Raw genomic sequence first — 13,927 nt, 5'->3', positions numbered from 1 at the left:
GAGTCTTTTTAGTTTAAATAGGAGAAAAGAACATATTACAAAATACCAAGAATGTATTTTAAAAATTACACCAGAGTCTAGACTGAACAGCATCTTTTTCTCACAGTTCTGAGATTCTGTTTGGAAGTTGAAAAAGTAAAGGATTTCATCAGTTGTCATTAAGAAACCTTAATCTGTGTGTTAAATTCTATAATTGTTTTGTGTTTTGTGTTTATCAAACTACCCCCTGTGAGTCTTAAGCTTTTAGAATTCTAGAACTTTGTCCTTCTTTCATTTTCCTTCCTATTTGATTTGTTGTCATTAAGGAATATCTGTCTGGAAAAGTTAAAAATTCTATAATTACTTTGTGTTTATCATGATACCCCTGGTAACTCTAAGTTTTTTGAAGGCTAGAACTTGGTGCATCTTCTCTTTGGACCTGGGCAGAGTAGGTATTCAGTACGTCCTGAAAGATGAGTCAGTTGTCCTCAGCAGATGGAGGGCGTAGCGCCTGCCCTCAGGGCACGTACCATGAAGGAGGTGAGGCAGAGGGTACAGGCAAACCAGCAAGAAATTTCAAAAAGTGCAACATCATGAAGGGAGTAGGCTGGATGTTGACAAAGAGACTGACGTCTTGGACAGAATGGGCAGGGGAGACACCACCAAGAACAGATTTCATGCAGAGACTTGAAGGATGTGGAGCAGCATGTACAAGGCCAGCTGCAGGGACCAGTCAAGACACAGAAGAGCACGTGTGTGTGTGTGAGTGTGTGTGTGTGTGTGTGTGCATGTGCGCACGCACATGTGGAGCTAAAGGGACCATTGAGACTAAATGCCACTGAATCATTCACACTTTAAAACATAAGGCAGAACTATTCACAATACCCATGACGTGGATGCACCCTAAGTGTCCATCAGTGGATGAATGGATAAAGAAGGTGTGATGTATATACATGTAATGGAATATCATTCAGCCTTAATAACGAAGGAGATCCTACCATTTGCAACAACATGGATGCACTGGGAAGGCCTTATATTAAGTGAGACAAGACAGACACAGAAAGGAAAAAACTGCTTGATCTCACTTATGTGTGGAATCTAGAAAAGTCAAATACACAGAAGCAGAGAGTCGAACAGTGGTGACCAGGGATGAGAAGGTGGGGAAATGGAGAGATATTGGTCAAAGGGCACAAAGTTACAATTATGAAGAATGGATACATCTGAAGATCTAATGGGCAGCATGGTGACTATGGTTAATAATACTGTATTGATTACTAGAAATTTGCTAAGAGAATGGATTTAAGGTGCTTTCACTATATACACAAAGGGTGACTGTGTGAGGAGACAGGTTAATTAGCTTGACTGTAGTAATCATTTCACTATGTATATGTACATCAAATCCTCATGCTCCTTATATACAGTTTTTATTAAAAAATGAATTCTCCAATCAACATCACTTGTCACTGAGAAATGACAGCAACTTTCATTCCAGATGTGTATTTCTGTTTTACTACCAGGTATATTTATAGAATGCCATATTTTCTGACAAACGAGAGGTTCTTTACACAAGATTGGATCCACCTTTTCTCTTTTTATGGGGCATTAATAGCATAAAGATCGTCCTATGACTATCAGCAGAGGCTGATTGTTGAATCTGAACCCTGACAAAAACCTCTCCAACACCCTTTGCTTTGGCTTGAAAGAATTACAGAATGGTTATTTTTACACCCATAATGAAAACACATTTATGAAGTGAGACCCCCTATCTGTGACTCATTACAAATCTGCCAACCGTGACCCTCAGGCCTGAATGGATTATCATTGCTTCACTGAAGGCTGTTACCCAAGTCAAGACAGAGTAAATGTGTCAAAAAAGGTGATGGGAACCTCCAGGTTGCATGATTCTTTAGTCCTTTTATTCTTTCTTGTACCACCATGGACATTTATAAATCGGCCCATGGGAAACACAGAAGTTGAAATAAAACCATCCTCGGGTGTTGGGCTTCATATGCAATGTTGATACTGGTCTGCAACGTCATGAACCTCTACACCTGTTTCAAATTAGATTGCTAAAATAATGTATTCAGACAAACGCTGAAATTTGAAAGAGTAGATTTTTAAAATAAATCATAACAGCTATACCACTAATTCTAGTAAGAATTTCCAATAGCAGAATTAATGCATCCCATATTAGCACTGCTTGGGAAAGCACCTGGTTAGGGCCTGCTCAGTATTGTACACATCAAATTGGATATTAGTCAGAAGCCTGCCTTCCCCCTGGTACCACTTAAGTCTTTCTTTCAGGTTTAATGAACAGGCATTTAATGTTTTTTATAGGATTCCAGAGTTTCAGATTTACTCTGAAGTAGATCCCATTAAAATGTATTTCCAATATTATGGTTTCTGTACTTCCTGTTCTCTCTCTCTCCCCCTCTGTCATTTATCTACCTATCTCATCTATCCATCATATCTGTCTGTCCATCTATCCATCTGTCTCTTTCATCTGTCTGTGATAGCCTCTACCTCTCTCTCTTCTTCATGTTACAGATATCTATCTATTATCTATATATATATTTCTCCTTGTCACCTAGGGTTCCAGCCTAACTTTGTGACAGACTCTCTTCCCCCTTTATCACAATATTGGTCAACAAAGGAAGCATTTCTTTTATGAGAAGAAAGAAGTTCATAGTATTCTAATATATCCATGTGTCAGACACAAACTGGTCTTGTCTAAATGGTGTTGAACACCTAGACAAACTGTTCTTTATTAAAAAAAAAAGAAAAAAAAAGACAAGGCTTTGCAAAGTTAAATGTAGAGGACAACTTTCTAGCCTCAGAAGGTCTTTTTCGTATGTTAATAGTGGTACATACATGAAATCTGCAGACATCACACTAAAAATATCTATTCCTTGGTGTTCTAGGTATCCTCAAAATATATCTCATTAACTGCAGTCCCCATTTATTTTGCTTATACTGATTTACCTTTTGGTCATTCTGAACACTATGTGACAATAAATATTTGATAGATATTTGATTTAAAGTATCAATACAATATGGGTTAATTTCATTTTTAGAGCTGATGATAAATATCTTTGGAGTAATAGCAATTTTGAATTCCATAAAATTCTATAATCGAGGGCTCTCAAATATATACAATTATTATTTTTAAAAGCAACTTTAAATCATTTGAAATAACAGTGAAATGATGGAGCAAAATTAATACTACAACTGGATATTTGCATTATGTGAGGTCCCAGAAAGTTCCTGTTATGCTAAGTAATTCTCTCTTGTGTTTGATTTAGGTCATCAAGCTTGCCTTTGAGGAGTTTGAGCTGGAAAGAGGCTACGACACCCTAACCGTGGGCGATGCTGGGAAAGTGGGTGATACCAGAACCGTCTTGTATGTGTAAGTGTATATTCCCTTGTTTCTTCTTTCGCAGAACAGGAAGTTATCTGTGCAAACACGGATGTGTCCTTGAGATCCTGGTGCAGACTTTCCATTCCCACTCAGAAGTTTAATAAATGCCATGTATGGCTAAATTAGTAGTTTCTAAATCTGATTTCAGATGAGGACTAATTCAGGATTGCATTCTATCTGTGGCAGTGTTTTTTATTTTAAATCATTGAAAAATAGGGCAAAAGATTAGACTATATGGAAAAGCAGAAAGTAGAGGTGATGAGTTTCTCAACTCAACTGCTCCTTGTCCGCCCCTCTCTTTCTACTTATTATGTTGTCAGTGTTCGGGGAAGTACAAGTATCTTCTAGAATAAGGCCATATGTCTTCTGAAAGCCTTGCGCTCTGTAGAGCTGCATACTAAAAGTAGCAGAGAGCGTGAGGAGAACAGTGTGGTAGCGCCCTTTATATCTGTGGACTTTCGTACCCAGAGTCCTGGCAAATACAGTAGCGGCCCCACCGTGAACGTCAGCACACAGATCCCTGCACTGGTCCATTGGCAACTGGACTCATGGGAGAGTCTGCACCACTTCACCCGGGACACCGTCAGCCTTTTCCAGATGCAGGGCCATGAGGATAGTCTGGACAGTTTTTTTTTTCTTTTTTTAAATATTTATTTACTTATTTATTTTGGCTTCTCCGGGTCTTAGTCGCGGCATGCGGGATCTTCATTGTGGCGTGCAGGATCTTTAGTTGTGGCATGTGGACTTCTTAGTTGAGGCTGAGGAGTGAATATACCCCCGGGTCATGGTTTTAATATTGATAGGACAGTTTTTAGGAGACTTGTTCTAGCAATATTAAAACCATGACCCAGGGGTATCTTCATTCCTCAGTGTTTTCAGTGCAGAAGGAAATGTCTTTGCAGCCTCTTCCTCTGCGTTCGCACCTTGCACAGCCAGCTTCCTGTAGGGGCTCCCGAAACTACTTTCGCTAATGGAAGTCATTCTGCAGGATTTTCACCTTTTTTCTCTTAGTCTGCTTATACATGGCTGAGATTTTCTCCTTATTTGTGAGAAAGCTTGCCCTGGACAACTTCAAAGTATTATTCTGCTAGGGAAAAACAACAACAAGAAGAGGTGTGGCCGTTATACCCACTCATTCTCTTACTTAGCAGTTACTTATGAGGTAGTTCACATTGTAAAAAGTTCTGCAGTGAACATCTGTCTGTGCCTTTAAAATTAGTGGACCCGTACTCTGATGGCATTGGGGACATTCTCTTTTCCTTTATTGTATCTTGGATGTAGTTCCCTATCAGTATATATCTTTATCTCATGTTTTATAGCTGCTACTAATAATAATTAAAATCATGTTACTGGCCCATGACTTAGGATAATAATTATAATAGTAGCAGTAGTAATCTCAGCATTTATTGAGTACCTCTTATATGCCATGCACTGGGCTAGATGCCTAATACATATTGTCTTGTTTGGTCTTCACCTAAATCCTGTGAGTTAGGGGTTAATACTGTCTTCATCGTATAAATGATGAAACTGAGGCTTAGATAGATTTACCCCCATTCACAAACCTAGCGTTTGTTCTAGCAGGAGTTCAGACTCTGTGATCCTCCTCCAGTGTCTATATTCCTTATCATTACATGTGGATGTGCCATGTTTTTTAACTGATTCTCATTGATAGCCTTTGTCTTTTCTCCATCCCCCCATAATCTTGCATTTCTAAGCAGCTACGCAGTAAACTACTTCGTACAAATTGTCATACCTGTTTCATAGGCCTTCAGGAGAATTTCCAGCAGAGGAATTTCAGGAGTTAGGAGCATCTTCATTTACATCATTAGGCTTTTCTAATAATCCCCCCAAAAGTTTATATCAATTTTCTTTTCCACCACAGTATGTAAAGGTCCCTGTTTCCCCACACTCTTACCAAATGGTTATTCTTTTTTTGCCCAGTTACTAGCTTTAAATTGCATTTATTTATAAAAATACGGATTCCTGCAGGTTGGGGACAGATATCTGTATTGTTTGCAATCTTCCATGTCAGTTGTGTGCACACAGCCTGGCATTGGTCTGGAGCGGTACTTGTAGTCACTGATACAGTGGACAGCAGTGAGGCCAGGATGCCAGAGGTGGAATTTCTGGCTCTAGCTTTGCTCTTAACTATCTGTGACCCTCTCTGTACCTCTGTTTTTATGGCTATGAAATATGTATAATAAACTTTTCCTGCCTGTGGTAAGGAGCAAAATGAAATAGTGCATGTGAATGCACTGGAGAGCCAAGAAATACAAACCACACATGAAATAGCTTTATTATTACCATAACATCTAATTTAAGAAGGGATATCATTAAAACAAATGAGAGAAATTTTCAAATAAATGCAAAATGTAGAACATAAATGTAGAAAAGTAGTGCCATATAAAATCCCTTAGGTCACTATTAAAGATCTGAAGTCATACATGCATTTTTTAATGCTATTTGTTATTAAGGGAGCAATAGCAAACTATGTATTACCTTGACATAAGTGTTATTAGAACCTCCTCTCAATAGCTCACATCTATAAAGGAAAAACTAAACAGTCAACTGAATCAAAGTGAGATGCCCTTTGGGAAACATAATGTAACAAAGATCAGTTGGGCATTTAATCATCTTCAGTAGAGAAAAGCAAAGCCACTGATATATTTCCTTAGTATACAAAATTACAGAAAAAGAAAAAACAAGAGAATCACAGTTGGTGTCTTTGGATAAACAGGCAATTTTAGAGAATACGGCAACAAATATTTTTGAGCACTTACATGTCAGACGTGAGTCTCAGCCTGGAGTTTAAAATCTGATTGGAGAAATGGCAGATGAGCTGAGATGGTTATATACTAGACAGTGTATAGAATCATTGACTATCATGATACATATTTCAGATAAAATTTGAGTTAAGAAACTTATTTATGGGTAGCTGATATTTACTACCTCAAGCTCAATATTTTATAGGTTCCCCTTTTTAGGGGGCCTGTGGAATTCTATTCAGATCTTAATTTTCAGGAGAAATTTAGAAAGTGAGATAGCCTAACTGGCTCATCCTAAATATGCTTTTAAAAATTCTAATTTCTGTTAATGGCTTTTTATTTTCTTAACTTTCTTGGCGCAAAAAGAGAACAACTGAATGTTAGGGGGACTCTTTCAATAGCCGAGTCTTCCCAAGAGATGGGTGAATTTATTCAGGTTACTTTTACAGAATGACAGACTTAAAACAAAATTAAATAACTCACTTAGCAAATCTCTATTGAGATCTCTCCAAGAATATATGTTGGTAATTTTCTCGTTTAATTTTCAGAAAAACTGCATCCAGAGACATTGCTCTTCACGACTTTCCTCTGGCCTTTGCAGTTACTAGCAGTGGTGACCAGGACATGGCATTAATTTCAGGATGTCCTGGGGATTGCAGGCACCAGTGGCAGGTTTTAAGTGCCCATCTCTGTAAGGGATGAATAGTCAGTATCAGGGAAATCTGTGAGCGAGTAGTATTGCCTCTGCCTGACTACACTTGTCTATTAACCAATAAGGATACTAGTTGTTTCCTATGGCTGGTTGATCCACTGTTCTTAAATTGCTTCTTGGGCTTAGAAGTGGCTCTAGCCCTCATATGGTAGCCCTCCACCTACCTCTGCTATTGTCTGCAGGTGCTGAGTGAAGGGCATCATTCTTTTTTTATTAAAAGACTACACAACAGCCATAACAAAGCAGACACTGAAAACTGATGTGTGTGTCTATGTATTCTTTGGACATTATCAGAGGAGTTGATCACAGTACATCTCAGTGCTTTGGAGAAAGCTTGAGCAATTTATGTTAGGAATAAGCACGTAAAGGTAGCTACCTAGACGTTCTCTAGGCAAAAACCCATTTTTCAAAATTAGAAAGCAAGTACACTCCTTAGATTCTTAGAACTCTGGAGCCACGTGATCAAAACTCTTTTCCTCATATAATCATTCTCATAATGACATTGCCTGTGAGCATGGACACATATGAGAGTGCAGATCAGACTCAAATCCTGAAAGCTCTATTCTTGAAGTGAAGTTCATCCATTGCTAGGTTTCTCTCCTTTGTCTCTTTATGGGGAAATGTTCTTCCTTGATTCTTTGAAGAAACATTTATTGAAATTCAGACATTGCAGGGCTCAGAGGTGGGTAACAGTAGGCTTTGAGGGGATGGTCCGCAAGTGGAGAAGGCAGAGGCTTCCTGACCTTCATTATGACGCTGGGGTGGGTTAGCAGAGGCTGCCGCTCTCTGGACACTCCATGGTGCCTAAGTTCTCTATTCCAGAAGCCCTGTCAGAGGAGAGATAGCCGGACCACTGGACACACGCATTTTAGGTTTGGGATTCCATCTATTCTGGGGTGTCTGGGAAAGCAAACTGACCTGCGGCCTTGGGGGCCCATGGAAGTGGTCTCTGGAGAACCTTCCTGCAGAGGAGAAGAATGCATAGGTCCCAAGGAAGCGCAGCCCAACGGCAGCACCTGCGGGAGATGCGGGGAGACTAGTTCCAGCTAATTTGGAGTCCAGACAGCCTAAGTCATTTTCCAGCTGTTCTGCCACTTACAACCCCACTGTTGACTCAATGTGGCAGTTTTCTCTAAGGAGCCAGGAAATGCATGTTTTGCTTGCTACACTGTTACCCTGGAGAGCTAAGGATCTCTCGTCCACGATTCATCAGTCAAAAGCATTTAAAGTGTGTGTTTTGTGTTTTTGATATTGAATTAACCTCAAAGGCGCAGTCATTCTCTTTTGGGGGGCTTAGTGCATTTAAAACAGTAAGGGCTACGCAAGACCTCCAGGGCAGCAAGACCAGCTCCCCATCTCATGCCAACTTTGCAAGCCGGAAGCATTGTTGTAAGTGTAAAGTGAGACGGCTAATGAAACATTGTTTGAAAAAGGTGAAAGGTATGATGCAAAGAGAAGATAGTATTGTATTACTGTAGTTATTATCTCTGCCTTAGTATAATGAAATATGTGGTGCTCAGAATTGTCTTTGGAAATGGAATATACTAGAAAGGAAGAAGGAAGAGGAGTTGAACTGCCATTCACTGAATCTGTCTGGACCCGCATTGTCTCCTGACAAACTTTTGACAAAGGTATTGCTTCCCTCTGCTAGAGGAAGACAAGGGGAACCTGACTTATGGCCGTGGAGACAGCAGGCTGCCTAACTGGTTTCTGGGCTGTTTTCAAGATTTTGTTCCTTGTCTTTACTTTTCAAAAGTTTAATTAGGTGGATTTGTTTAATTAACATGGATTTGTTTGAGTTTATCCTGTTTGAGGTTCACTTGGTTTCTTAGAACTGTAGGTTATGTGTTTCCCCAAATTTGAGGAGTTTTCAGCAATTATTTCTTTAAACCCCCTTTTAGCCTCACTCTCTTTCTCTCCTTCTGGGATTTGAATGATAAGATGTTGGGCCTTTTGTTTTTGACCCACAGGTCCCTGAGATTTTGTTCACTTTTCTTCCATTGTATTTTCTCTCTGCCATTCAGTGTGGGCGAATTCTATACACCTGTTCTCAAGTTAACATGTCATCGTGCATCTCCGCTCTACTTACTATAAGCCCATCTAGTTACTTTAAATTTCTATTATTGTATTTTTACTCCTGTAATTTCCATTTGGTTCTTTTTTGTAACTTCTCTTTCTTTGCTGGGATCATCTATTTGTTTGTTTGTTTTTTTATTTGATTGCAGAGAATTTGTAAATGATTGAAACATTTACACAATGGCTGCTTTAAAATCCTTGTCAGGTAATTTCAACATCTGATTCATTTTAGGTATTGTCAGTTGGTTGTCTTTTCTTGTTGAAGTTGTGATTTTCTTGGTTCTTGGTATGATAATTGGACCCAGGCTGTTTTGTCTATCATGTTAGGATGTACTGGGAATTATATAAACCTCTTATTTTAGCGGACAGTCACCCTGGCTAGACTTAACACGCAGCTCTCGGCCAACTTGTGTCAGCTGGGGTTCCAGTGACAGGCTCACTGTCAGAGCATGTACGGCATTGTCTGGGTCTGCTTGGCTGATTGGTGCCTGTGGGACTCACACTTGTCCTTGCTGGTGGGGAGAGGTTGGTGGGAACCCCCATCACTGCTTCCCTCCTGCATCTCACCCCTTGTCCCCTCACCCCTCCCTCTGCCCCTATCTCTGGGAGGGAAGGGGCATCTCAGTCTCAGATTGGCAGAGACAGAGTCTTCCTGGATTGGGTCACTGGTGTGGCTGGTCTCTGTCACAGGTTCTGCTTTACTCAGAAAAGGGAGGCTCGGGCCCCGGGGAAGGTGAAGGCTTGCCCTGGACACCTGTGGTTACCAAGGTCCCTTCATCCGTCCCCCATGCTGGTGGTGCTGGTCTTCCTTATGTTGTTTGAGGGATACCCCTTGCATCCCCGTGAGGATGGAGCTTACCTGGAGCCTTCTGTTGCCCGGTCAGGGTTCAGGAAACACCAGGTCTGGTGGTCCTCTGTTTTGGGGGGGGCACACAGACAGCCTGCACTGCGCTGGTTCTCTGACCCTGGAGTCTCAAACCAGCTTGCCTTCAGAGTCCTCTCCTGGTTGTGTCCTGTGCCATTTTGAGGGTTCATATCTGAGCTTATCAAGGAAGAGAATGGAAAAAAATGTGTCTGTGTCCATATACTTTTAAATCATCTGGGCTGCACTCAGTAACAGAAGTCTGTAAAATAACTTCATTATGGGCCTTAGTAAACTTTTTTTCTTTGAAGTGAAAGATAGAAGTTTGGATTAGATATTTTGTCTACAGCTCCACATAGAAAGGCTTAACAATTCTGATACTGTTTAGTGGATTTAACCTGGTGATGGCAGACCATTGATGTAACTAACGTCATCTTCTGTGCCACCTGGCTAGAATGGATTCCAGCACGGTGAATAAAAGCTGTCGCATTTGAATGAAATGTGTGCAGGAGTCACACTCACTGAAAAGCTTGCTCTAATTTCACGTTGGTGCCAGTGGGGAAATTCTATCAGCTTCAGTGTATGTACTGTTGATCTCCAGGTTTATTTAACTTTATATATAATAATATGATCATTTATTCTATGAAACCACTGCCTTGAGTGATTTTTCAAAGTCAGCTTGAGGTAAAAGAGTTCTGTTCCTCTCCACCTGTTCAGCATTCTGTTCTGGTACATGTCGTGTAAATAGCCGTGTTGCCTGGAAGTCCCCTGCACGAGGAGCCAGCTGGATGCTGGTGGATCGAGAACCTTTAACTCTGATCAGGACTGCCTTCAGGCGGATTTGCTCTCAGGGTCTGGTCAATATTGCAAATAAAGATGTGCAAAACCTCAGATGACAAGCATATCCTTCCAAGACCAGAATTTAAATCCCTTCTGCCTCGGTATGTTTAATGATGAAGTCCACTTATGACTCTGGCTCTGCCACCTTTTACCAAGGTTTGTATCAGGGCATCTCTGACTCTTCCTAAAGGTGTTTTACTCCATCCCTGGGGGGCATGGTTCTCGTCACGTGCTGCACAGATCACACACTGTGTCTTAACCTCTCCTTATTAGTCTCCGGCACACACTGTATTAACCCAATCAAGGCAAACAGTCAACTAACATTTATATTTTAAGTAACTCTGCATTTCCTATACTTTCTCAGAATTTATGAAATTTATTGATATTAAAAAATGCAAAGACTTCAAAATAGGTCAATTTTAGGTCAGGGTTTTTTTTAATTGATTTAATTTTTAATTTATTTTTACATCTTTATTGGAGTATAATTGCTTTACAATGGTGTGTTAGTTTCTGCTTTATAACAAAGTGAATCAGTTATACATATACATATGTTCCCATATCTCTTCCCTCTTGCGTCTCCCTCCCTCCCATCCTCCCTATCCCACCCCTCCAGGCGGTCACAAAGCTAGGTCAGGTTTTAACTTGTGAGTAACATTTACTTTCTAACTGCCCAATTTACAATTGAAAGGTGTACTTTAAAGGTTCCCACACCACTTTCCTTTCAGGTACCTGCCAGTAGGACGCAGGTCTGATGTGCTCCAGGTGTTACTTTGCATCAAATTCATACTTTGTGGCATACTCAAGAGTTTTGTTGTTTTTTAAATCTCCAGGCTGAACAAATTATTTCTTTAATGAATATGTAGTAAAATAGACTTTTTGGAGTACAGATCTATAAGTATTAATACATGTATAGATTTGTATAACGACCAGCAAAATCAGGATACAGAAGTTTGTCACCCCTCAAAACTGTGCTTTCTCTTTGTAGTGATACCCTCTCCCACCTTAAACCGTGAAGCACTGATCTGTTGTCCATCCTTATAGTTTGTCTTTCTGAGAATATCACATAAATAGAATTGTACACTGTGTATTCTTTAAGACTGCAAGTGGAATGTAAAATGGTACAGCCATTCTGGAAAACAGGCAGTTTCATACGAAGTTAAGTACTTATTTATCATGTAATCTGGCAATCCCATTCCTAGGTATTTACCCTAAAGAAATAAAATTTGCCCTACATGAATAGAGTTAACTCTATTCATAATTGCCAAACAACTGGAAACAGCGTAAATGTCCTTGGACAGGTGAATAGATAGACACACCTTGGTATATTCATACAAGGAAGTTCTGTTCATCAGTACCAAGGAAAAAACTACTGACACACACAGCAATGTGGGAATTGCATGGTGCTGTGCTGAGTGAAAGCACCCAGTTTGATTTCACAATCCCTTTCTAGCAGATGTATTTCATGTACGTGAGGATAGAACTGTTGAATCATTTAACAAGGGCCAAAAAAAAGACCTGTCCAGAAATGAGAGGGCCTTCGTATACGATGTAATATTAGTAGCAACCAAAGCATCATGAAGTTACTGCCTCACCTGGGTGCAGTTAAGCTTTAAAGAACAATGACCATTTTCACGTGAAAGACTTTAGCTGTTCTCTCGATGCAGTATGCCCTGGTTGCAGGGAAGGAACAAACACATGATCAAAAGTCATTTCCTTCCTTTTGGGTTAATGATTCAATACGCTGGAACATACAAAGATACTGCTGATTTCAGTTCAACACTGATCCTGATTGCAAGGAGGCATATCAAACCACTGAGGTTAAGACAGCTCGACCGTGGTTGAACTCTATCAAAAAGATAAGAGAATTTTAGGTCTGAATGATTCCTTGAAGGTAATTTAATACAGTTGTTTCCCAGATGAAGAAACTGACATAGATGTAAAATAATTTAGCTAAAACCACAGGGTAAATTAAAGGCAGAGCTTCAACAGAACCTCAAATACCAAGTCCTTGGTATGCTAAGATCAAACAAAAATTTAAATGATTAGTTGGAGATATTCCTATGAAATTTAAACATGTAGATATTTAATGAATTTTAATGGGGATTAATTTACATTTTCATTTATGCATTTGTTCAAAGAAATGGTGCATTTTATACGCAAGAGTCTGGGGATTAAAGGCCAATGATATCAGCTTGCACTCAAGAAGGTTTAGAATTTGGTAGGAGAAGGAGGAAGTAGATGCCTGTGAATATTTGTCTTCGGTGAGGTGTATGCAGGGTTCTCCAGTGACCTAGAGAAAAAAATACCTGCATCACCTAAGGGAGTTAAGAAATGCCAGGTGAGGGGCTTCCCTGGTGGCGCAGTGGTTGAGAGTCCGTCTGCCGATGCAGGGGACACGGGTTCATGCCCCAGTCCGGGAAGATCCCACATGCCGCGGAGCAGATGGGTCCGTGAGCCATGGCCGCTGGGCCTGCACGTCCGGAGCCTGTGCTCCGCAACGGGAGGGGCCACAACAGTGAGAGGCCCGCGTACCGCAAAAACAAAAACAAAAAAACAAAAAGAAATGCCAAGTGAGAATCCTCAAATACTGTGAGAACTCCTTATCCAGGGAGCATAGGCACTCCAGGCAGTGATTTCAGGATTTGCCAAAAACCTGGAGGCAGAGAAGTGCCAGTATTTTTGGAGAATGGTTAAAACACCAGCATGGTTGGAGCAACAGGTTGAGCAATGGGAGGGGAGGGCAGTGGGGAGCTGGCACCTCCAATATGATGGCTCTGTTTCCCAAAGGCAATTTTATTATCGTTTTTTAACAAGTCAAATTTCTTAGCAATTCATTGGAATAATTTTATTTTTAAGTTTAATTTAAAACACTATGTACTAGAAAGTCATTTTGGGAGAAAATAAAACTGCTTTAAAGAAAGCAATTATAGCTTATGTGTTATGATGGCTGTTAAAGTATTTTACCAAAACTAGCATTTATTTTATTTTTCAGTTATGGAAACAGAAAATCCTGTTTCCAACAGATAAACAGTTGCACAGGGTTAACAATATTTGCTTCATTATTTTAAACATCTTTTTTCCATTGGTGCTAGCAAACTAAAATACTTCTGGAAAAAAGAACTAAAAGGAAAATATTTTCTTTTCTTTTAAATAGTTCTAAAATAATTTTGTAAAATATAAAAAAATTAACACAAAAATACTTTTTGAATGTTCAAGTAATTTTTTAAACATGTTAAATAATTAATTGTACTAAGCTGTCTTACAGTCATTTTCAT

At 39.8% G+C, this 13,927-nt stretch overlaps 1 protein-coding gene across 1 annotated transcript in view; it reads left to right on the top strand.

Moving 5' to 3' along the window:
* CSMD1 (CUB and Sushi multiple domains 1) overlaps nucleotides 1-13,927 on the top strand; it is a gene marked incomplete at its 3' end in the record, with an annotated part of 609,346 nt that overhangs the window by 211,885 nt on the left and 383,534 nt on the right. Inside the window, exon 7 of the mRNA XM_079909493.1 lies at nucleotides 3,282-3,385. Coding sequence (XP_079765619.1) covers nucleotides 3,282-3,385 — 104 coding nt within the window. The remainder of the gene's footprint in view (nucleotides 1-3,281; nucleotides 3,386-13,927) is intronic.

Source organism: Stenella coeruleoalba (assembly GCF_951394435.1).
Source record: "Stenella coeruleoalba genome assembly, chromosome: 21".
NCBI classification, from domain to species: Eukaryota; Metazoa; Chordata; class Mammalia; order Artiodactyla; family Delphinidae; genus Stenella; species Stenella coeruleoalba.
This window is presented reverse-complemented; position numbering and strand designations above follow the sequence as displayed.